Raw genomic sequence first — 24,221 nt, forward strand, 5'->3', positions numbered from 1 at the left:
TTAGAAGAAAGTTTTAAAAATAGTCAACTGTATCTGCAAAAGATACATAAGCATTAGTTGTAAATGCATATGCATGTTACTTATATGCTGCAGATACTTATTTGTGTTGACAACCTACTCAGGTTTTCTTACACAATACAGGCAATGATACTTAAAAAAAACACTCTCTCACTTTCTATCTCTTTTCCAGAGTTTGTAATAAGAACTAACAAGTAATATACTTATTCTACCAAGTTTATATATACAGACAAACCATATAGCCCTATAATCTAGGAATTTTGTAACTGTAACTGGATGTTGCTTGTTCCTGTTTCACTGGACATCACCAAGCATGGCAGAAATCAATATGTTTGATGATTTTACAAAACACTGTTTGCAATTACTGCAGTTGGTCTCCTGAAATTTTATAGGTTTTCCCTGGGGTCCAGGTTATAATGAAAACAGTACTGTTGTTTGTTTTCCCCACATGCAGAAGTTATGCATATTATTTTATGTAATAGAATACTTGTTGTCCCACCCGTTATTTAGAGATCTCGGGTGGTGTAGCATCCAGTTTCAAATGTAAAGAGACAACATTTTCTAGTAACTTTTTAAAATTATTGTTATATGGCATTTATCAAATACTTTGTCAGGAATATTTCATTGTTTTATGAAGTCTCCCTTTGATAATTTCCCCCAATCACTTGACAAAAAACAGTAAGCAACAGAGTGAGAGATACTTTGAATTATTTTTGATATTGCCACAAGTAATCAGTCTTTCACATGTCATGGCAGATAACAGGAGGAAATGCCTTTTAAAATTAGCCTTCTGAGTTCTCCTCTCTCACACATGCTCAGCCCAGGTATTAAATGTATAGATCAGTGATTCCCAAACTTTAGTCCTCCAAGTTTTTTTGTTTTGGAAAACTAGAACTCCCAGAAGCTTCATTTGCCTTAGTCAGTGATCAGGGATTCTGGGAACTGAAGTCTAAAACACCTGGAAGATCAGAGCTTGGGAAACACTGTGCTAGGTAATGAGTAGAGCCTTTTGGGGGCTGCAATTAGCTCACAAGCCCTTTCTACACTGCCATTTAATCCAGATTATCAAAGCAGTTAATCCACAGTATCTGCTTTGAACTGGATTATATGGGTCTGCCATAAATTCCTGTTCAAAGCATATAATCTGGATTTTATATGGCAGTGTAAAAGGCATCTAAGTGTTCTCTCCCAAAGGGAGAAGGGTATCTGACTCCCTCCAGTGGTTATTTTTCTGACCAGTAGATGGATGGACCAATACCTCTCTTCCCCTTGTCTTTTATTAATTCATTTTGCTTATATTCCCTTTCAGTATGGAATCCAAGCCAGCTCTCAATATGATTATAAACAGAACACAGTTTAAGCAGTAACTAATGCAAAGGTTAAAAAACAATTAATTTCAAAGACAGCATGATACCAATTATAAAAACACAGCAAATCCCAATTAACATTTTTTTTTTTTGCCAAGGGGAACAAAATCATTGAAGAAGCATTTTAACTACTAACCATTGAAAAAATTATCTCCATTGTCCTCCAAATGTACTGGAAAAGAACACTGCCCTGGGGATCCTAAGACTTGAGCTGCCTCATATCAGGATATACAGTAGTTCAGATAGTCTGAACCCAAGTCATGTATCTTTGTAGCAGGTTGCATTTTATCTTTTCAGATTTTTTGTTACCCTGATTGGTTTCAAGAACCTGTTGTTACTGCTATTTATTTCTAGGATAAATTTTTCCTTATTTTTTGTTGCGGATGTGACATATCTATAAAAGATGTGGGTAACCGAGGGGGTTAAAAACTCATGCTGTGCATAACTTTTTGAATGAAGCTTGAAATAGTGCCGATCGGCCTGTCATTTATCTGAGAGAGGGAGTTAGATCTGCTTCTTCCCCTCCTCCCCAGATGGCAGGGAAATGGCACTGTCTCTTGTCTGCATCATTTTGCAGAGTTGGAGAGACAAGGGGGAGCATTTGGTAGGCTCTGGGAGCCTGGGTCATAGCAGCGCAATTAGTACTTATTAAAATCTTATTGCATGCAAGGCAAAAAGCCTTGGCTGACTGTGAAGCCATGTCAGAAAAGTCAGCTTAAGGACAAATACAGCCAGCTTAATATGCTCTGGCAATACTACAGGAAATCTTGTTCCACTTCAGATACTGCTGTTCAGCATAACCAAATAAAAAAAATCAGTTGCTATAAGGATTAAAATTAAATTATTACAGATTTGGGGTTTTAGAAGGCAAAGGCTCCCCAATGGTTGATACCAAATAGTATTTGGCATTTTTTCAGATTATATATATATATATATATATATATAGGGGGAGAGAGAGAGCTTATATATGTGTGTGTGTGTGTGTGCGTGAAGCTTCATGTTGGGTAAGTTTTCTGTCTGGATCTGAAAAACTGTCTACAGGGTTGGATTATATATATATATATATATATATATAGAGAGAGAGAGAGAGAGAGAGAGAGTATATTCCAACCCTGTAGACAGTTTTTCAGATCCAGACAGAAAACTTACCCAACATGAAGCTTCACACAAACAATTTTAAAAAATGAAAAAAGATTGAATCACCTTGCTTGAAAATGGCAAACTGGAAAGCATCCATTAGCTAGTCATATCCTGTATGTGCATGGAATTGTTTTTAAACAAAGTCCTTGTTTTAATATAATAATAATAATAATAATAATAACACTTGATTTATACCCCGCTCCATCTCCCCCAGGGGAACTTGGTGCAGCTTACATGAGGCCACACCCATCAGTACAGTACATACATTATAATAAAACACATAGCAATACCAGAAATAAAATACATAAAATGCAAATAAAATAAAATAAAATAAACGACGCAAACAATAAAGGACAAGCAATTAAAAACAGAAATTTCACTGGGCAGGGCCACATTCAAAGTTAAAATTTTAAAAACACTGGGAGATAGGACAATATAAATTATCAGAATAAGGATCTGAGAATGAGGGAGGATTCAATTGCACAAACCATAAATGAAGTGCTTCTAAGGACATTTAGTGCAAAATTTGGCCAGGGAGTTTTATCACCCTGAAGAGATTAGAACCATGAGCATTTACCTGACATTTGCCAAAGCACCCTGGCCCATTATTTTAAAACCAACCCAAATCCTACCAGCAATTAACCTAGTTTGTAGCTTTTCAAGGACTTTTCTAGGACTTTGTCTTCTCCAGACTGTCCACCTCCAGAAAGTATCTCAGCTTACAACAATGATCAGGAATCCCAGGCTCCTTAGTCCAAAGAACCTAAAAAATACTGGTCCAAAGTACCTCGAAAATACTGAGAGCTGATCTGTACCCTCAGGTCATGTCAGTCAAAGCTCAACTTTGACTGACATGCATAGAAGTAGCACCTAACAACACTACTCTGGATACCATATAACTGCTTTAGTTTCCTAATTGGGAGAAAGCAAAGATACACATCAAACAAACAAATAATCATAGGCTAATGTGGATGTGTGCCATTATACCTACTGTTCAGCAAAGATTAGTTTGAAAAACTTTGGAAAACTCTATCAGGGTGCATAAATGCAGTGAGGGGTGAAGAGATTGCATCAGTGTCACTGCTTGTGCCTTGAAATAGGTTCTAGTTTATATTTGGTTGAACTTGCTTGGGGACTTCCACCACTGCTGCTGAACTCACAGTCCCTGTTCTTCCTGGAATATGAGTGAATAGAACTGGCTCTCATCTGTGGCAGAGTCTGCCATGTGCTGTGTGTTTATTAAACTATTTTGCACCCATTTTCTTTTGCATCGCTAAAAACTCCCAAGCTGGCTAAGAAGAACAGTTATCAAATAACTCAACCCTAAAATAATATGTCAGAAGAAAGACTACAAATTAAAGCCAGGGCAGTGATAGATTTTACTTAACAGTCGGGTGAAAAATCTACCAGAACAACATTGGCTTAAATCCAGGATAAGTTAACTGCATTTTATTACTGGAGACATCAGCGAGAAAGACCACTCATTCCTTAAATCTCACTGATTTCAGTAGTAACTAAATTCAATTAAGCCTGGGCACTACAATGCTGGGAGTCTTAGAATCATAGAATCATAGAATCAAAGAGTTGGAAGAGACCTCATGGGCCATCCAGTCCAACCCCCTGCCAAGAAGCAGGAATATTGCATTCAAATCACCCCTGACAGATGGCCATCCAGCCTCTGTTTAAAAGCTTCCAAAGAAGGAGCCTCCACCACACTCTGGGGCAGAGAGTTCCACTGCTGAACAGCTTTCACAGTCAGGAAGTTCTTCCTCATGTTCAGATGGAATCTCCTCTCTTCAAGCCATTGTTCTGCGTTCTAGTCTCCAAGGAAGCAGAAAACAAGCTTGCTCCCTCCTCCCTGTGGCTTCCTTTCACATATTTATACATGGCTATCATATCTCCTCTCAGCCTTCTCTTCTTCAGGCTAAACATGCCCAGCTCCTAAAGCCGCTCCTCATAGGGCTTGTTCTCCAGACCCTTGATCATTTCAGTCGCCCTCCTCTGGACACATTCCAGCTTGTTATGTGTTCTTGTTATGTGTTCTTACTAGTTTTGGAAGAGATTGAGGCAGAAGGCAGAGCACTTTAAAAAAGCCAAAAAGCACTTTATCCTAGTCTTAAAATTTTAATCCTTTTTGTTAACTACTGGACAGAGAAGTGGAGAATTTTGGCAGATTTTCACATCCATGATGATTGTCAATCATCTTGAGATTTTTCTCTTTTTTTGCCCTTCATCTTCCATTTGTGGTGGTTTTTGTACAACATACCTTATTTCACAAAACCTGATGTGTTTGCACAGAACTGCAGTACAATATTTCTCTGCAAATGTTTTCAAGGGAAAAAAATATTTATGTATAAAATGTATTATATGCAAAGTATTTTTTTTAAAAAGGAAATGTTTGCAAAAAGCCCCTAGATAGAAAATTGTGCTGAATTTGGAAAACCTCTTGTAGTTGGGAAATAATATATGAAATGTTCCCCACATGAAAACAGAATAAGAGAAGGTTTACATTCTTGTCACTAAGGAGACTTTGCATTCTAGGTGGATAAAGGGCATTGACAACATAGCTAGCAAAGCTGATTGAAAACTCCCCAAGGAAATTCTTAAAACCCTGCAGATCTAGCAGTTGAACCATTTTAATTATGCTACCACCAAGGCAGGCATCAAGAGCCTCAGTGATACACATTTTATCAAGAGGTAAAAAAATCCCTACCAAGGGAAAGCTTACTACACTGTTGCTGTATATAGAGTACTAAATCTAGTGAACCCATAAATGCCTGTATTGTTATTCATTAAATTTTTAAGCATGCTGAAGAATGCAACTTCAGGAATGTGTATTTTTAAAATAAAAAACCTACCCAAGGCAGTAATTGGTCATTATTAATGTTTTTAAGGTGGGGAGGGTCCCTAGATGTTTTGGTCAACATAATCCATCAGCTCAGCCCAGCATGGCTTATGGCAAGGGAGTGTGAGATATTTAGTGTAAAGCACCTGGAGATCTAAATATTCCCTATTCTTGATTTAAAGCAGACTTCCAATATATTTAACATGAAACAAAATTTTATGATTGCTCATCTATTGCTTCTAATGCTGCAGGTATTGAAATCTCACCTGCTAGTTGAACATATTTTTCCTTTCCTTTCTACAGACATCAAACCAGCCAATGTATTCATTACTGCTACAGGAGTAGTAAAACTTGGAGATCTTGGACTGGGAAGATTTTTCAGCTCTAAAACCACAGCTGCACATTCTTTAGGTTGGGACAATTTTCTTGATTTTTTTGTAACAGTGCATGAAAACTAAATTTAAGAATGCAAAGTAGATGCATGTTCAATGGGGTTTGTTTTAGTAATAGACTCTGAACAATCTGTCATACCAGACATTAAATATTTGCCTTTAGATTATAAAATAAATGCTTACTGAGAACTGAGCTGTTCTTTGTGGTGATACTCTTGCATCTGCGTATTTTGGGGAGGATTTTTTAAAAAGTCAACCTCTATTTTAGTAGAGTACGACAGTCAGTGTATAGTCTTGATTCTTGAACTAGGACTCTGAGGATTTGAATCTCTGCTCAGTCATAGAAACCCATTTCATGCCTACGGCACTTGCCTAGTTTCCAACAGACCTCACAACCTCTGAAGATGCCTGCCATAGGTGTGGGCAAAATGTCAGGAGATAATAATTCTGGAACATGGGCATACAGCCTGGAAAACTCACAGCAACCCAATTCAAGAATAGAGAGCAATTTCACCTTTTGCATTACAAACTCCGAAGGAGGCAGTGTCTTCTGGATCGCAATACAGTACTTGAGAAGCATGAACAATGCTAAAGAAGCGTAGTATATTGCAGTTCCAAATATCTGGAAATAACCCAACAGGCTTATTTGGCATTTAATACTTATAAGTCTGTTCTATAAAGTACGCGTCATAAAAGGTAAAACAGTTCACACCAGGTAGCTAAATATAATACTGTAATATTGTAAATATATTCTGACAAGTAATTAGTTGTTAATTACCCTTAACCAGTAGGAAATCACTGGTAAATGTATTTGGAACAATTAACATTTTAAGATGCTGTTAACATCAGTAATATAGGACTACTCACATGTATACAGTTCATGCTGTTTCTGAGACATGGAGAAACATGACTGTCAGTGTAAACAGTATCTCCATGAGCCGAGCCACAACAGTTGCAAAACACTGTTGTACTTTGAACTATTCCCACTATTTTGAAATTCTTCAGTTCATTAATGAAAGTGACATTGTGTATCAGAAAAAGTGTCTAAGTCATACATGTTAAATAAGATCACTGTTTGCCATGTTTATCCTGTAACTAACACAGCATTTTGGAAAGCATAAAATACATTTAAAGATATATAAAGGTCTAGTCCAAAATACGTATCCATTAAGCCCCAACTCTGTAAGATTGCCTAAAGCTGGAGCCCAAGCAAAATTTCAGACTTAAATTGTTTTTTCCCTAAGTGACTTCCGCCTGGGAAAGAAGAAAGTAAAGAGGAAGCTTACTTTATACACAAGTTTTGTGCACAATGACAATAAAAAAGATTAACTAGCTTGTGAAATATCACTGTGTCTTTGGGCAAGTGGAATGTGCTGGAGATTTACCTTGGAGGCACGGCTTTGTCGTGGCTCCGGTTCTTCCTGGAGGGTCGATCCCAGATGGTGAAGCTGGGTGACACCTGCTCGGACCCTTGGCCTTTGACCTGTGGGGTCCCGCAAGGTTCCATTCTGTCCCCCATGCTTTTTAACATCTACATGAAACCATTGGTAGAGGTCATCCGGAGTTTTGGAGTTGGGTGCCATCTCTACGCAGATGACACACAACTCTACTACTCTTTTCCACCTAACTCCAAGGAAGCCTCTTGGGTGCTGGATGAGTGCCTGACCGCTGTGGCTGTCTGGATGAGGACGAACAGGCTGAAGATTAATCCCGACAAGACAGAGGTCCTCCTGGTAGATCGTAAACCGGATCAGGGTATAGGGTGGCAACCTGTGTTGGACGGGGTTGCACTCCCCCTGAAGTCACAGGTCCGCAGTTTGGGTGTCCTCCTGGATTCTTCACTTATGTTTGAGGCTCAGGCGTCGGTGGTGGCTGGGAGGGCCTTTGCACAGTTAAGACTCGTGTGTCAACTGCGACCGTACCTCGTGAAGGCGGATCTGGCCAGGGTGGTCCATGCCCTAGTCACCTCTAGACTGGACTACTGTAATGCACTCTACGTGGGGCTGCCCTTGAAGATGGCTCAGAAATTCCAGACGGTCCAACGGGCAGCAGCCAGGTTGTTAACTGGGGCTCCTTACAGAGAGTGGTCAACCCTCCTGTTTAAGGAGCTCCACTGGCTGCCATTTATTTTCCGGACCCAATTCAAGGTGCAGGTTCTCACCTACAAAGCCCTGAGGTCTGGGTTCCTTCTTATTTGAAGCTGAATTGAACAAAAAGGGATGATACTGGTTTCCTTGAAGGATTGTTGTTAATTCTGATAATTTACCTAGGTTGAATTAATTGATTTTTTACAGCCTCGAAGTTGATCATGAAAGCTCTATATCAGCAGTCAACTAAGGCCCCTTCTACACTTCCATATAAAATCCAGATTATCTGCTTTGAACTGGATTATATGGCAGTGGAGACTAATTGACTTTGAAGGAGCTGGGGGTGGTGACAGCCGACAGGGAGCTCTGGCGTGGGCTGGCCCATGAGGTCACGAAGAGTCGGAAATGACTGAACGAATGAACAACAACAAAATACTCATATGTTCAAAGCAGATAATGTGGATTATCTGCTTTGATAATCTGAATTATATGGCAGTGTAGAAAGGGCCTCAGTGTTGTTAGAGAACCTGTACTGAACATTTTGGGTTGTTTCTGTAGTAGTACTTGATAGACCTCTTCTTAAACGTAATGTATTTAAAATCAGTTCATTCCAGTGGCCGTTGCATGATACATTCTTGTGGCAGTCTAGTCTGTTGTTAATTATTCACTGCATGAATATGTTCTTGCTTTTATCCATCCCTTACCTCTTGCCAATCAGTTTTTTTTTTTCAAATGACCCTCATGTTCTGATGTTTTGAGAAGAATGAAAGAAAGGGCCTTTGAAAGGATCGAAGCTGTCTGTGTTGTTAAACTGATCTTAGTAGGATGTAGCAGTACTTTCTTTCATTTGTTTGTGTGAAGTCTGAAAGTCATTATTGAAAGCTTCAGTTTGTATTATAGTTGAGGTGTTAGGCTAGGCTAAACTCTGCAAAATGCAAGCATTTACTCTCCTTTTTCTGTATCATCAATCTTTCACACTCATCTCAACCCCCTAATGTAACAGCAGGTTTCTGAGAACGACTGGCTAAAGGTACTTTTGCTTTTGGTGCACTACCTTTAAACCTTAGTGTTTTCCACTGCCCCCTGTGGATTCTGTGAAGTTTTTCTCCACCAATCCGCTGCTCTGTGTGTTAGACCCATAAAAACTGCAAATCTGTGCAAATCAGAGGAGTATTACATTAGCTTTGGTTTTGTGATGCATAGGGTGTTGTGTGAGGTTGATTTAGCTTTTGTTTTGTCAACAGGTAAATACAGAATGTTTTTTTCCAGGTCAAATTTAGATTGCAAAAGTAATTTTTCAGAACCATGTTGTCTTATTCTGCTAATCTGCAGCATCATTTTTTTTTAAAAAAAAGGTTTCCTTTAACAACATTTTTGGTATGGAAGTTTTTTAAAATTGCAGTCCTTTAAAATGGGAGAATGTGGTGGCTCTTACCAGTTAGGTAGTCATTAAGAAAGTGGTTATTTTCCATCATATCAGAGCAAAACTTTCCTGTTTTCAGTGTTTCTCAACCTGGGGGTTGGGACCCCTGGGGGGGGGGGTCACATGGGGGGGGGGGGTCACCAAAGACCATAAAAAACACAGTATTTTCTGCTGGTCATGGGGACTCTGTGTAGGAACTTTGGATCAATTCTATCATTGGTGAGGTTCAGAATGCTCTGTGATTGTAGGTGAATTATAAATCCCAGCAACTACAACTCCCAAATGTCAAGGTCTATTTTCCCCAAACCCCACCAGTGTTCACATTTGGGCATATTGAGGATTCCTGACAACTTTGGTCAAGAAATAACATTGCTCTCTTGATGTAAGTGAACTACAACTCCAAAACTCAAGGTCATTGCCCACCAAACCCTTCCAGTATTGTCGAAGGCTTTCATGGCTGGAATCACTAGGTTCTTGTGGGTTTTTTCGGGCTATATGGCCATGTTCTAGATGCATTTTCTCCTGACGTTTCGCCTGCATCTATGACAAGCATCCTCAGAGGTAGTTTCTGATGGTCATGGGAGTTCTGTGTGCCAAGTTTGGCTCAATTCCATCGTTGGTGGAGTTCAGAATGCTCTTTGATTGTAGGTGAACTATATATCTCAGGAACTACAACTCCCAAATGACAAAATCAGTCCCCCGCCCAACCCCACCAGTATTCAAATTTGGGCGTATTGGGTATTTGTGTAAAATTTGGTGCAGTGAATGAAAATACATCCTGCATATCAGATATTTACATTACAATTTATTACAGTGTCAAAATTACAATTATGGAATAGCAACAAAAAAATAATGTTATGGTTGGGGGTCACCACAACATGAGGAACTGTATTAAGGGGTCATGGCATGAGGAAGGTTGAGAAACACTGTGTTAGATGTTTTTGGAGGCATGGACCAAGTAGCTTTGAGCACTCTAGATAGAGGATAGTAATGAACAATTTGCTCTGCCAGATTAAGGGGAGTTTGCCAAGCATGCTGTAAAACAAACTGGTTTACTTGGTCATATAAATTAGGTTAATGATTCAACTCTACTACCCACATGCTTTGGACTTCTATTTCCAGATTTCTTGATGGTTGGCCATACTGACTGAGACTTCTGGGAGCTGAAATCCAAAACACCTGCAATACAAGAATTTAAATAATCACTTATGTAATTTACTATTTGAACCCCTTTACTTGGGAGAAATCACAATTAAAAGCTTTAGATGTTATATCTGAGTAAAGATACATAAATATATAAATACAATACATAAATAGTACAGTAAGCCTTCCATATCCACAGATTCTGCATCCACGGATCCAAGAGTCTATGTCTTTGAAATATTTTGAAAGAAAAATAATCTAAAAATCATACCTTGATTTTGCCATTTTATATGAGGGACACCATTTTATGATGCCAATGTGACTTGAGCATCCATGGATTTTGGTATCCAGAGGGGTCCTGGAACCAGATCCCAATGAGCTCATTATAAAGTAAAAGAATGCAGTTTGGTTAAAAACCTCTCAAGCTATATATTCATTTTAAAGGCTTTATATAATTAGTGAACTCCTGCAAAGCTTTTGTGTTTCAGTCATCTTTAGCTCAAATGTTATTCGTATCAATCCAAAACATTTTTACTTAAGAAACAATTTCATATATTTCATACAATATATTTGGGAATTAAAGTTATTGCTAGTAAAAGTCCGTTTGTATGTGCGGTCTTTACCAAGAATTAAAATATATGTATGACACATACAGTTTTGCTTTGAAATGTGTTTTGTGTTTTCCGACACAAGGACAAGTATCAAGAATCTGAGCAGAAGGGATAGTATGTGATGTATAAGAAAATTGTCCTGTGTGAAGGAGTCTAAAGAGGTGTCGGTATTGATCCTAATGGGATTGCCTTTTACAAGCCCACACATGTACACACATAGTGAATGTAAGACTTAGTGTATTTCTTCTACCATCTTCTTTTTTTCTTTTTTCCAGTCATCGATCCTGATATTTCAGTTGCTCCTCATTAAATATATGAGAAATGTTCTGGAAGAAAAAAAATAGGAAAAAAATCCACACAATTTTGATTTTTGAGAGAGAACTATTTATCATATTTTGTTTCATAAAACTGGAATTATGATATTCTGTTACAAATTAAAATTTAAAAAGCAACTGTTCATTAGCTGTCTTGCAAGCTCAATTCGTTATCTCTTTTTTGTTTAAAAGATAGGATATGATAAAATCAAAATTTTGTTTCTGAATCAGTTACTAGGGCCTGCCTTCACAGAAAAATATTAGTGAAATAGCCCATAATATGATTTTTGTGTTATAAATGCTGTAAATAACCGAATATTATGACTTGTTGGTATTGTAAAACACTGTGAGTCTTATAATTTGCAACCATAAAATTAAGATAATGCTACATTATTGGAAATGAGAATTAGTAATAATTCTAGAAAACGGAATTGATTTTTTCCCTTTTTGTATAAGCCATTTATCATATAGCTGAACCTTACTAATTAATTGAAACAGGGTTGCATCCATGCAAGTTTGTGTTGGTATTAAAAAAATTCTCTGTGGAATATGTAAATTCCTATATATTCTTAAATGTGATGTTGTATACTCTTAATACCTGTAATTAATATGAGGTAATTGTCACAGTTCAAATGCAAGAATGTAAATTACCTGAAAACATGTTGGTGATGTTTATTATATTTCTGTTTTTGTTGCAGTCGGAACACCTTATTACATGTCTCCGGAGAGAATCCATGAAAATGGATATAACTTCAAATCAGACATCTGGTCCTTAGGATGTCTCTTGTATGAGGTAATAATAATGGCAACTGTAGTAATGCTGATTTTTAAATTGTATATACTGGACTGTTTCTGTCCTAAGATCCTGTTGCTTATCTTTGTCCTGTTGTTTATTTAGTAATATATCGCTGTTAAGAAGAAGTGTAGGAATGTGACATTTTACAGTTGACAAAACACACATCTATTCTAAAGGGTGTGATCTAGACACATTAAAACTTATGAGAGAAATTAATCTTATTTATTTATTTCTTTTACTTGGATATTTTTTATTCCAAGTAGAAACACTTGTTCAGTACCAAGGCTAGCTCTATCAAGGGGAAAAATCTTAGTAGAAACGTTTTCCTTATATGCACAGAACAAACCAAGCTTGTAGAATTAACTCCTGGCTATGGCAAGCTCAAACAAAACTACCCTCTGCTTTAAAATGTTTCAGCCTTGAACTTTCGGGTGAAAATGATTGGGACTACTAGGGACGTTTCAGTGGTGCTTAAGGAGCTATCAAAATATTTACAACTGTTAAAACATTAGATCACTGTTGGATTAATTAATACCTGGCAACCCTGCCTCCTGAAGTATCTGAAGCAAAATAAGGCTGTGAACAGGTACCCACCCATTCATTCACATATGCACATGCTAATTATATTGCCACCCTTTCCTCTAGCTTAATGTTAATGAAACAGAAAGCAACAAGATAACCCAGTTGAAGCAAATCCTTCAGGACATGCACAGATGCTGCTAAGATTTCTCCCACAGGGCTGTACTACTGCTATCCGAATGCTCTCTGGAGAAACCCTCCCAGCTCAAAAGCTTCCAGGTGAAGTGATGAACCACCTGCCTCCGTGATTCAGCAGAACTCACCAAAGCTTTCCATCAGGATAAACACCTGCTAGTACAGAATGGGGATTTTGTGAATTACCTGCTCATATTTCACACCAATTTCTTTCCCCTTTTTCAAAAAATCAACTTGGTGCTAAAATGATCTTTTTCTTTTGCTGTCACACAAGACACTCACAGAGCAGATAAAATGGTATAGACCATTGCCATTTCAGTAGCCTTTGAATGGCAGAATTTGGCTTTTTCAAATAACAATAATCATAATCACTAGACTCCTATTCCTCATGAGAATCCTTTTCATGTTGACTCCCTTGCACTCATAAAGAGCCCTACTAGGTTCGCTTGACTGCTCAAGGGAAATACTTTTTCAGGTGTTCTTGATACTATGGGTGGCATGGATGTATTGTGCTTTTTGGTAAAAGTAATGTTATATGGATCCTAAAAGCTTTATGCTTTAAATTTCTAATCTAGAAGTCTAAAATGGGAATTGAAATGCAAAAGTGTTTATTTTCTGCAATAACCATTTAGATTACATGTAGCATGTGTATTCAATTTAATGTAAACTGTTTAGTTATTAAAACCTCAATGGAATAATTCCTTTATAGATAGATATCAGGTTAGGAATCTGTGAATCTGATTTTGCTGCTACTAGCAGCATGCATTTCTAGAAATGATCCTTTATGAAATTAGAAGCTATGTTTTTAGTTAATATTTTTCTCTTCGTTTTTGCCAGTTAGGATTGTAGTATGGTTTCGAGTTCGAATGCTTTTGTGCTTAAGGGTTTATTTATTGGAATATATTGTAAAGGATGTAATATTGATTTCTTTCTCAGAAAGAACCATAGTTTGCTATTACATTTCAGATTTCTTAAAATTATTCCTCAGATTTTTCTGACAGATCAAAGTTGGGACGTGGCTATTTCTCACCTGAGGGCTGAGAAAAGCGGTATATAAATAAAGTAAATAAAATAAATAATAAATAAATTATGCAGCAGAATAATCTGGAAATCATATGGTTGTCATATACTACACTGGTGCCAATAAGATATTTCTCAGTTCCTGAAACTCGTGACCAGTCAGCTCTATTTTATTTGACTGCCCACAGATTATGCCCACTTGAAATCCATATAGTTGTGCTTGTAGGCCAGCTTAAAATGGTTTATATGGAGCAGACAGATTTGAGTCAGTTTAGTTCCATTAACAACAGTGGGCCTGAAAAATACAAGCTTTTCAGTTTCACTTTGCTGTGAGGTGGATTTATTTGTTCCTGGTTGTTCAATATGTTTAATGTAAGGTTCAGTTTAAAATTCATTAATTAGTTGCAGATTAGTTGGATTCATCCTTTCCATTCAACTTAACAGCAGGAAGATTTGGACCTTGTTTGTGACATCTACAAAAATCTTTGCAACATTTTCAAGGAATTGCCTTTAAATTTACATTTTATTTGACTGTTAATTCCTCTCAGTTTGATTAGATTTTAATCTAAGCTTCCATGTATTTTTCTACTCCTTCCTAGTGTATATTGTATATCACTTACAGAGTGATAATCCTTATTGCCTTTGCCCACTACAAGGATTTTTAAAGGTTCATCTTACAATCAGAAAATTAGACTTTCAAATATTCCCGAGATAGTTTTTCTTAATAAAAAAAAACCCTTACCGCCAAAACATTCTCTAATCACTGTGGTTTTTAATTGATATGCAACAAGATAGATTTTACTAATTAAAATCAAGATGCCATGCTTTTGCTACACGGACCTTTACATGGAAAAGTAGGTTTTACACATTTCCTTTATTGTTCAGCACAGCAATTGCATCCGTACAGGGTCGTAGGTTGGTGGCTTACAGTTCCCCCCCAAAAAGGAGAGTGAGCGAGCGAGCAAGCGAGCACACATTGCCACCAGCCCTGAAGACAGACAGTGGGCTTTCGTCCCTCAGACACCCCCAGAATACTAAGCAGGAAAGTCAGACCCTGGAGGTCAGGGAGCAAGTCAATCATTCTCGCGATCGTCTCAGTGTGGAGGATCAAATTAGCCTGAAAAATTCAGCTGCTGGGAGGAGAGGGCGAGCAGCTGTCAGGGGCAGCAGCGAGATGCACTAATGAACCAGATGAATAGTGCAAAAGCTTGAAAATAAAAACAGGACAGTTGACATTTTTCATCTGTCAAAGCAGGAGATGCATGAAAATATAGTATTCCTGTTTTAACTCCTTAGGGGACATTCAGCTTTTCTTTCTTTTCTTTTCTTTCTTTTTTTAACACTCTGCAGTGTTCAGACAAAAGTACTTTTTAATGAACACCTATTGTACCAACACTGATGGTCCCTGCATTTATTTTGGATTTTTTTTTTTTTTGCATACAAACAGGTTCTGTTGATGGGATTTCTGACTTTGATTTTGTTCACATTTAACACACACCCCAAATGGAGGGGCATGAATTATGATGTTTCAAGATTTAATATTATGGTGGGCAATATGGTTGGGAAACTGCTTTTCTTGAGAGCCTTAATCCCTTTGCTCTTAGGGGATTAAAATATACAGTATTTATGATGTCCAATTAGTTTGCATAGCTCTGATGGGTTTTGATATTCTTGCTGTGAAACTGCTGCCTTCCTTTTGGAGGCTTCCTTCCCAGCAGTCTTCTTGCTATACTGCTGCAGAAACAAGTAGCATTTTCAGCCGCGAAGGAGTTAATGTTCTGTCTGGAAGACCATAAGACAGATGAGAGCCATTTTCAGCTTGTCCTGTCCCTGCTGAAGCTCACTGAGTAGCACAGCATGGACTAGCGTGTTTCACACACACTCTGCCTGTCTGGGGAATGTACACATTGTCCTTCCAAAATCAAACTTATTAGCACATGTAGAAAAGGGTGACTGACTTTGGGGCAGCGCTGCACTCCGAGCCGTGCTCATGCTGCTGCGGTTCAGAGATTTAAAGGGTTTGGGAGGCAATGCGAACATTTTTCTACAAATCCTTTTAAAGTTACCAACCTCACTGTGGTATTTGTTTGCTTTTGGAATGTCAGGAGCCAGCATTGCCTTGAAATAAACATTGAAATGTACTAATGATATTTGGAAGTTGCTCTTTTTCTTTGAATATGTTTTAACAAAAGATGTGGTGTATGTATGTACTATATAGAGTTATGTCGGCAAAAATGGAATGCTTTGTAAGTATTAAAATGCCCCCCCCCCCTCAAACTGTTATACCTATTAGATTTCATTGTGTAGAATTGCAGTATTTTTATTTTTGGTGCCTAGCTGTTTCCTTTTTGAATAGAAAATAACTCCCTGACTTTAAAATTGGTTGCTGTCATATTTTACTAAGGCCCCTTATACACTGCCATATAACCCAGATTATCAAAGCAGATAATTATATTATTTGCTGTGAACTGGATTAATGAGTCTACACTTCATGTAATCCAGTTCAAAGTAGATAATCTAAATATTTGTACCCCACCCTTCTTTACCCCCGAAGGGAGACTCAGGGTGGCTTACACCCGGCAACAATTCGATGTCCCATATATACAACAGATAAAACAACAGTTACATAATAAATAAACAATAAATTAGATTAAAAATTATTTAAAATAGTACAAATACTCTGAGTTCAACAGTGAGCAACTTAATCTGAAGCCAGTCCACAGTCCGTACACCCTAAAAGCACCAGATTCTGCCTAATCCTGTAGGCTAAGCAGGGTCCGCCCTTGGTTAGCAATTGGATGGGAGTTTGCTAATGAATACAATTAGCTGCAAGTTAGATTTCATAGGAAGGGACTGGCAAAACCACCTTTGAGGATTCTTTGCCTGAGGAAACCCTATTAAATCCATGGGGTCAGCATAAATCAACAGGTACTTTGAAGGCACATACAAACAGAAATAGTGAAGTGGAAGTAAAATGGACCATGGCAATAAATATGATAAAACCCAATAGTAACCAATAGAATGGCATATGTATGTAAATTAAAGGGATTAGCTTTTTCAAAAGTAACCAGAAGAGTACGTGCATTAAGGACTGCACAAACATATTTTATATCAAGGAATAATTTTTTACACCAGTGGGAAAAAGCCCATAGTCCAGTTGTTGTATATAAAAGGTCTCAGGTTGTGTTCTGTCATATTCAGGCAGAACTTGAGATGAAACCTAGGGGAGCTACTATTCACTACAGATTGTGTGTGTGTTTGTGTGTGTGTGGAAGTGGCTGTTGTGTTGTCCTCCAAATGTTGTTGGACTGCACCTTCCAGAAACCCTGAGTAGCATAGTCAATGATGAGGAATGATGGGCACTATCATTCAGTAGCATCTGTAGTCCCACCCAATTTCTACCTCAGCTGTAGATAGGGGTGATCCAAATGGCCAGTAGTCTGACTTCATATCAAGTTAGCTTCATATAAAGTTTCTTGTTGAATGTAAAAAGAGAGTCGTTGGGGTGGATAATGAGGCAACATGCATAATCCTCTAAACATATGTCGGTGTACATGAACAGATAATGGTTCAACCTTCATTGGTGCCATTTCGGAAAAAAAGCTGAAGTCCTAGGAGAAAGGTGAGCTATAAATAGAAAAAATTGGTTTAGCAAAATCTTGTTGGGTTTTTGCAGTACTTGATGGTTTTAGATAGACTTAGGATTTACCATTATATTTGGACAATGGTTACTTTATTAAGATAAAAAAAAGATCATTAGAACAAGTATATTAAAGAAAACAACTTTAGGTGCATGCATGAACTCACGTATGCCCATTGAAGTAATGTTTTACTTCAAACCATACTTTGTACAAATTATTTTTTTAAACTTCATTTGACTTCAGTAGAGGTCTCCATTTCCCTGTGAAAAGTGTGTTAAGGTTCAGGAGACTAAGACCCCGCCCACACAGTCATATAACCCAGCAAGGCAGAAAATCCTACAATATCTGCTTTGATATCTGAGTCCACACTGCCATATATTTCAGCTCAAAGCAGATAAAGTGGGATTTTATTCAGCTGTGTAGAAGGGTTCTAAGACCCCTTCTACATTGTCCTATATTCCAGGATCCGATCTCAGATTATCTGCTTTAAACTGGATTGTTTGAGTCTCCATTCCCAGATTTTTTTTATCTTTTGGTGTCAGGAGCGACTTGAGAAACTGCAAGTCACTTCTGGTGTGAAAGAATTGGCTGTCGGCAAGTACGTTGCCCAGGGGATGCTTGAGTGTTTGATGTTTTACCATCCTTGTGGGAGGCTTCTCTCATGTCTCTTCATGGGGAGCTGGAGCTGACAGGGGGAGCTCAACTCGCTCTCCCTGGATTCCAACCACGGACCTATTGGTCAGCAGTCCTGCCAGCACAAGCGTTTAACTCTGGGATAAGGAGATAATCTGGGATCAGATCCTGGAATATAAAATCCAGCCATATAAAATCCAGATTATTTGCTTTGAACTGGGTTATATGACAATGTAGACTCATACAATCCTGTTCAAAGCAGATAATATGGATCATCTGCTTTGATAATCTGGATTATATTGCAGTGTAAAAAGGGCCTATGACACCTGTCTTAGAAATGCAAGCTTAGAACCAGTTGTATTAGCAGCAAAATTTTGTTTATAAATGAATGTTTATACAGAGTTTTTTCCTCTGTATTCAGGAAAACCTGCTTCACACTAAATATTTTTAAGTAACATTCTGGTTACAGAAATAAATTTTAATTACAAAAATGACATAAATTGGCTATAATGTTAGCAGTACCTACTTTAGTGGCCTTCAGCTTGTCTTATTTAAATTATACAAGCAAATACAGTGGAATTTGAGGCAGAACATAAAACAAGACAAAAATAATGCAACCTTTTCTGGAATTATATAGAGAGGGCTAGTTTTGTTTTTTCTAACCTAAATTAGCTGTATTTTTTTACTGGTATTACTGGTATTAACTGGTATTAGAAAAGATAGCTTCTTGAAATAGTTCTTTATTTGAAATAGTATTCTTCAATGTCTCTCAAAAAGTGTATTTGTCCATCTTTTTTCTGTACATATAGATGGCTGCATTGCAAAGTCCATTCTATGGTGACAAAATGAACTTGTATTCCTTATGTAAAAAGATAGAACAATGTGACTACCCACCCCTTCCATCAGATCACTACTCAGAAGAGGTAAGTAACATCCCTTTTCTCTACAATTCCTTGAAAACAGTGGCATTATAGCAGGTGCTGCAAAGTGAATGGTGCTTCTCTTTTTGACAAGTCTTCCTTTGTCTGGCGATCTGAGATGCATTCTACCATGTAGATGTGTTCGTGCACAGCTTCCAATTCCTTTCAGTGGTGGTTTCTGCAATGGAACTTCCTTGTCTCTTTGTAAAGGTCTGAAAACCATATTTTCTCTCTGAGCTTGATTCTTGAAGTCAATAGTGCACTCTCAAAGCTTAAAAATGTCAATGCACTATTTCTGATGGTGATGGACCAATTTCTGTTGAGACTGTTTCCGATAATCCGAATTGCGATTTCTTCTGTGGTTGCTTTTCTATGCAAAAGAGTAAAAAGCAGACTGTATTACATGGGGAAAATTGCTTCAGTGAATAAAAGTAGGACTTAAATACTCTTTGTATAAGTCAACTACACCATAGTGAACAATAGGATTCCTTAAATTAATCTGTATGATACTTACTGTTGTTTCCTGATAATTAATTGCTCTCTATAATTACTTCTTAGACATGGTTTAAAATAGCTATGCACTGTCAAAGGAATCTATAACACTCATAAGAGGTGCATATACGAATGGGTTTTTCAACTGATCATTGAATTTCAATTTATATTCCAAACTAGCCATCCCCTGCCACGCATTTCTGTGGCCCAGTCTGGTGATCTGGAAAATAAAGTAATGAGAAAGTGTTGGTTTCTAATATATGTAATTTCTTTATATGTGTGAGTAAACAGTATTTGATTACATTTTTTGCCCTGATGAAAGGAGTTGGACTGGATGGCCTTAAGTATTTTCTATTGGTCATAGGGGTTCTGTGTGGGAGGTTTGCCCCAATTCTGTCGTTTGTGGGGTTCAGAATGCTCTTTGATTGTAGGTGAACTTTAAATCCCAGCAACTACAACTCCCAAATGCCAAAGTCTATTTTCCCCCAAACTCCACACTGTTCACATTTGGGCATATTGAGTATTCGTGCCAAGTTTGGTCCAGATCCATCGTTTTTTGAGTACACAGTGCTCTCTGGATGTGAACTACAACTCACAAACTCAACATCAATGCCCACCAAACTCTTCTAGTATTTTCCATTGGTCATGGGAGTCCTGTGTGCCATGTTTGGTTCAGTTTTTTGAGTGATGATCACTCCTTGGGTTGGTAGGTGTCTTGTGGCCAAATTTGGTGGCAATTTGTCCAGTGGTTTATGTGTTATGTTAATCCCACAAATGAACATTACATTTTTATTTATATAGATTGTGCATATGTTACTAGCACAATCATAGGCATAATCTAAGATTATGGAAGGGAGTATCACAATGTGTAACAGAGTCCCCTTTCCCCTATCTCTTCTGAGCATGTATGTATGGCAGAATCTACACTGCCATATAATGCAGTTTCCGAATGCAAGTTAACAGCATTGAACTGGATTATATGGTAGCATAGACTCATATAATCCAGTTCATATAATGCATTCTGAAACTGAATTATATGGCAGTGTAGATCCAGCCAATGGGCTTCACTCTCTGTCTTGCTTTTTCTGTCTGCTAAATTAAGGGACGTATGCTCAGAGCCCATGTTTCTTCACCAAAATTATAGCTGGACAGGAGAGCTTGGTACATCCTTCCCATTCCCAGTGACAACCTGAAGCAGGACTTCTGTGCACATCCGTATGCTTATGCAGAGATAGGGAAAAAAGCGAGTGTGTATATATATTTATAGGGGTCCCATAATTATTTATAGGGGCTACAGGGAAGAATCATGCCTGGAGAGTCAAAGATTTAAGAATGTGCTGCTGTTTCCACATTGACAAACTTGCACTAGTGATTTCATTTTGATGCTGAAGATAGTTCAAGAAAAGCACAAACTGAAAAAAAGCAAAGGTGAAAAATGGACTCTTGTTACACTCTGGTTGGCTACAGGCCAACCAGTAATTTAAGACATGTTAGGAACGAAATTAAATATATGTTCGCTTGAAGATCCTGGAAGTTAAGGGGAATCTATGTATGTGGATTGTATTGCGTCATAGGGTGGTAGAGGCTGGTGGGATAGGGGCAAAATTTGTCTTTGTGTTTGGGTTAGGTAGGTAGGAAGGCAGGACGGCAGTGGCAAATACATATTATGAAATTAGGCTTTGATAAGTACGTAAGAATTTAGTATACACAAAGGGAGGTATTCAGCCACTAATTGTAGTAGTAGTAGTCATTTTAATACAAAGGTGTGTTTGGTTGTTTAGGAAGGCAGGTAGGCAGTGGCAAATACATATTACAAAATTAGGCTTTGATAAGTACGTAAGAATTTAGTATACACAAAGGGAGGTATTCAGCCACTAATTGTAGTAGTAGTAGTCATTTTAAGACAAAGGTGTGTTTGGTTGTTTGTCTTGTATGCCGATATGTTTGTGTTGCTCAATTTTTTACTTCAATAAAAATGAATTTAAAAAAAGAAAACAAAAGCACAAACTGAAAAAAGCAAAGGTGAAAAATGTACTCTTGTTAACCAGTGCATTTATGCACACAAGAAGAAAGTATGCACATCCCTCCCTTGTGCATAAGAATTAGTATATTTTCATGTATGTGTAATTTCTTCATCAAATATATTACTGGCTGAGTTAGATTAAGATAAAATTACATTAGCGGCAACCCAAGAAAGAGGCTCCAGCAACTTATTCTAGTTATTCTAGTTCTGTGTACATGAATTAAAGATTATGTTGAAGCGTACATAAACGTCCTCTCTGAAATATGTTTTGTAGGTATTAAAGCTTTGTACTGCTCACCGAATGGAGGGTGACTTGTAATTCGAAACCTGGAACCCTCTTGCCTTTCAAGATTGGGATTATTAATAAAAGATTGCAGTCCAGGAATTTTGGTGTGACAATTCCTACCATTTTATTATTGTGACAAATTCAAATGTTGTGTATGGACGTGCGCGCTTGTGTTCTCATATTATTAGGAAGATCCTGTGAGGTGGAGCTAATTCTATCCATTAGAGTGTGCAATATATCCTTAATGTAGTCTTCCCAATTAACTGTTTCTTTTCTTTTTTCAGTAGCCATTTTTAATTATTACCCTTTTTTTTGGTAGAATATAAATACGGCATTTCAAGAACCGGAGGCCTAGAAATACAGTAGGGTGTGAACAATAATGCAAAACGATCGCAGGGATGTCAGGGGCCGTTCTTTGTTGTGTCATTCATGCTGTCTTCCTTTTTCCGCGAAGCGCATGAATATTTCACGTATCTGCATCCTCATCCTCTATTCTTCTTGACTAATTTTCAGACTGTCTGAATTTGCATTTCACATGGTAGCTGATTAGGAGATGCCGAGTGCAGCAGTGAAGCCTCAGCAGGCGGTTGCCATGGTGACCTTCAGCAGGATTTTAATGATGATACCACTAGTGGTTCGTTGAAGTCGGCCTGCCTGGAGGGCTACTTCGCTGCTGCTAAGTGTGAAGTTGGATATATGGATTCTCAGCCAAGGGGCAAATATCAAAGTCCAGCCCGGATAGAAGGTCTTGGTGCTGGCGATGCAAATAGATCCCACTATTTTCTTCTTCTTATTAACTTAGTCTGCATAGTTTCCGGTTTTTGAGGAGGAGTAGGAGATCACAAAACCTTGTTATTCCCCATTCAGAATTGGACAGGTTTACTTCTTTTTAGAACCGTTTTGCTATACAGCGGCACTCGGAAGAACCAACTGTGCTATCAGTTACAAGGATGGGAATAATTTCTTAAGAAAAACGGTGGTATATTTAAGTGGCTTTAACACAGAAAATGCCGCTAACTGGGACAACTTGTGAGTCCAAAATATTACCTAATATAACACTTTTAAAAGGGATACATTTAGCTATTTGGTCTCACTTGCCTTATAATGCAGTTTTAATATTGAATGTCATGGACCAAAGGTAACGAGAAGCAGGTTAAAGTATCTCTGACAGAATACAGGGGCATCCCAAAGACTTTCGCCTTGAATATATAGGCTTTCCATCTGCTACCTAGGTTGAAAAGTGCACTCTCCTGAGCAATTGGGTTCAGGGATCACTGAACAATGAAACTCACTTAGATTTTTATGCAACTGAATTTGATGAATGAATTTGCATCAGATTCAGTTTGCTTTCACACTGGGCTGTTTAAAAGAAAAAGAAAGCCTTCATCACAACAATACCATTTTATTTTTTTTCTCATTTATTTATTTACTTCATTTGTATACCGCCATTCTCAGCCCTAAGGCGACTCATAGCGGTTTACAACAAGCAAAAACAAGGCGAACAATCAAGGCAAAAATTCAATGCGGCATCAACAAGGTACTTAAAAACAGTTAACACAGAAACAAATTAAACAATTTAACAGTAATAAACATTCAGTGGCGTCTCATAACTAGAATCATGATCCAAACTCGTCCAAACAGGTTGTTTTTGGTCATATCATGATATATTCTATTTGATAGTTTTTTAGCATTTAAACTTATTGAGTGGGACGTGTGGAAAGACTGTGTTCTTCATTCCAGAGTGAGAACAGAAGGCTCCTATGCTTTTAATATCTGTGTAGATTTTCAGAAAGTTGCCTGGTTGTGAGACAAGCAACACCTGCTTTTTTCTTCTTCTACACAAACATTAAAGGTAAATGTTACCAAACTTTCCATAACACTTCAGCTGGTGAATTCAAGTGAGGTCTCATTTTAGTGTGCTGAATTTAGCCAATGATTGCAGTTGTCAGACTGCAACCTGAATTTTGAACATTTTTGTTTTGTTGCTTGTTAAAAATTCATTTGATGTGAACAACCAAATGTTTTGAAATCTGCATGCTCTGTACACACATTTTATGTATTAGTTGTCTCTGTAATTCTACTAAACTTAGTGATGTTATGGAAAACTTTTTTTTCATGTCAGGAGCAACGTGAGAAACTGCAAGTCACTTCTGGTGTGAGAGAATTGGCTGTCTGCAAAGATGTTGCCCTGGGGACACACCAGATGTTTGATGTTTTACCCTCTGTGTGGGAGGCTTCTCTCATGACCCTGAATGGGGAGCTGGAGCTGACAGAGGGAGCTGAACACAGTTTCCCTATATTCGAACCACTGATGTGTCGGTCAGCAGTCCTGCCGGCTCAAGGATTTAACCCATTG

At 37.8% G+C, this 24,221-nt stretch overlaps 1 protein-coding gene across 1 annotated transcript in view; it reads left to right on the forward strand.

Moving 5' to 3' along the window:
• Nucleotides 1-24,221, forward strand: part of NEK7 (NIMA related kinase 7) — an 80,100-nt gene that overhangs the window by 44,793 nt on the left and 11,086 nt on the right. The window contains exons 7-9 of the mRNA XM_060774566.2: nt 5,674-5,781; nt 12,039-12,133; nt 18,954-19,067. Coding sequence (XP_060630549.1) covers nt 5,674-5,781; nt 12,039-12,133; nt 18,954-19,067 — 317 coding nt within the window. The remainder of the gene's footprint in view (nt 1-5,673; nt 5,782-12,038; nt 12,134-18,953; nt 19,068-24,221) is intronic.

This window comes from Anolis sagrei, chromosome 4, assembly GCF_037176765.1.
Source record: "Anolis sagrei isolate rAnoSag1 chromosome 4, rAnoSag1.mat, whole genome shotgun sequence".
Classification (NCBI taxonomy): domain Eukaryota; kingdom Metazoa; phylum Chordata; class Lepidosauria; order Squamata; family Dactyloidae; genus Anolis; species Anolis sagrei.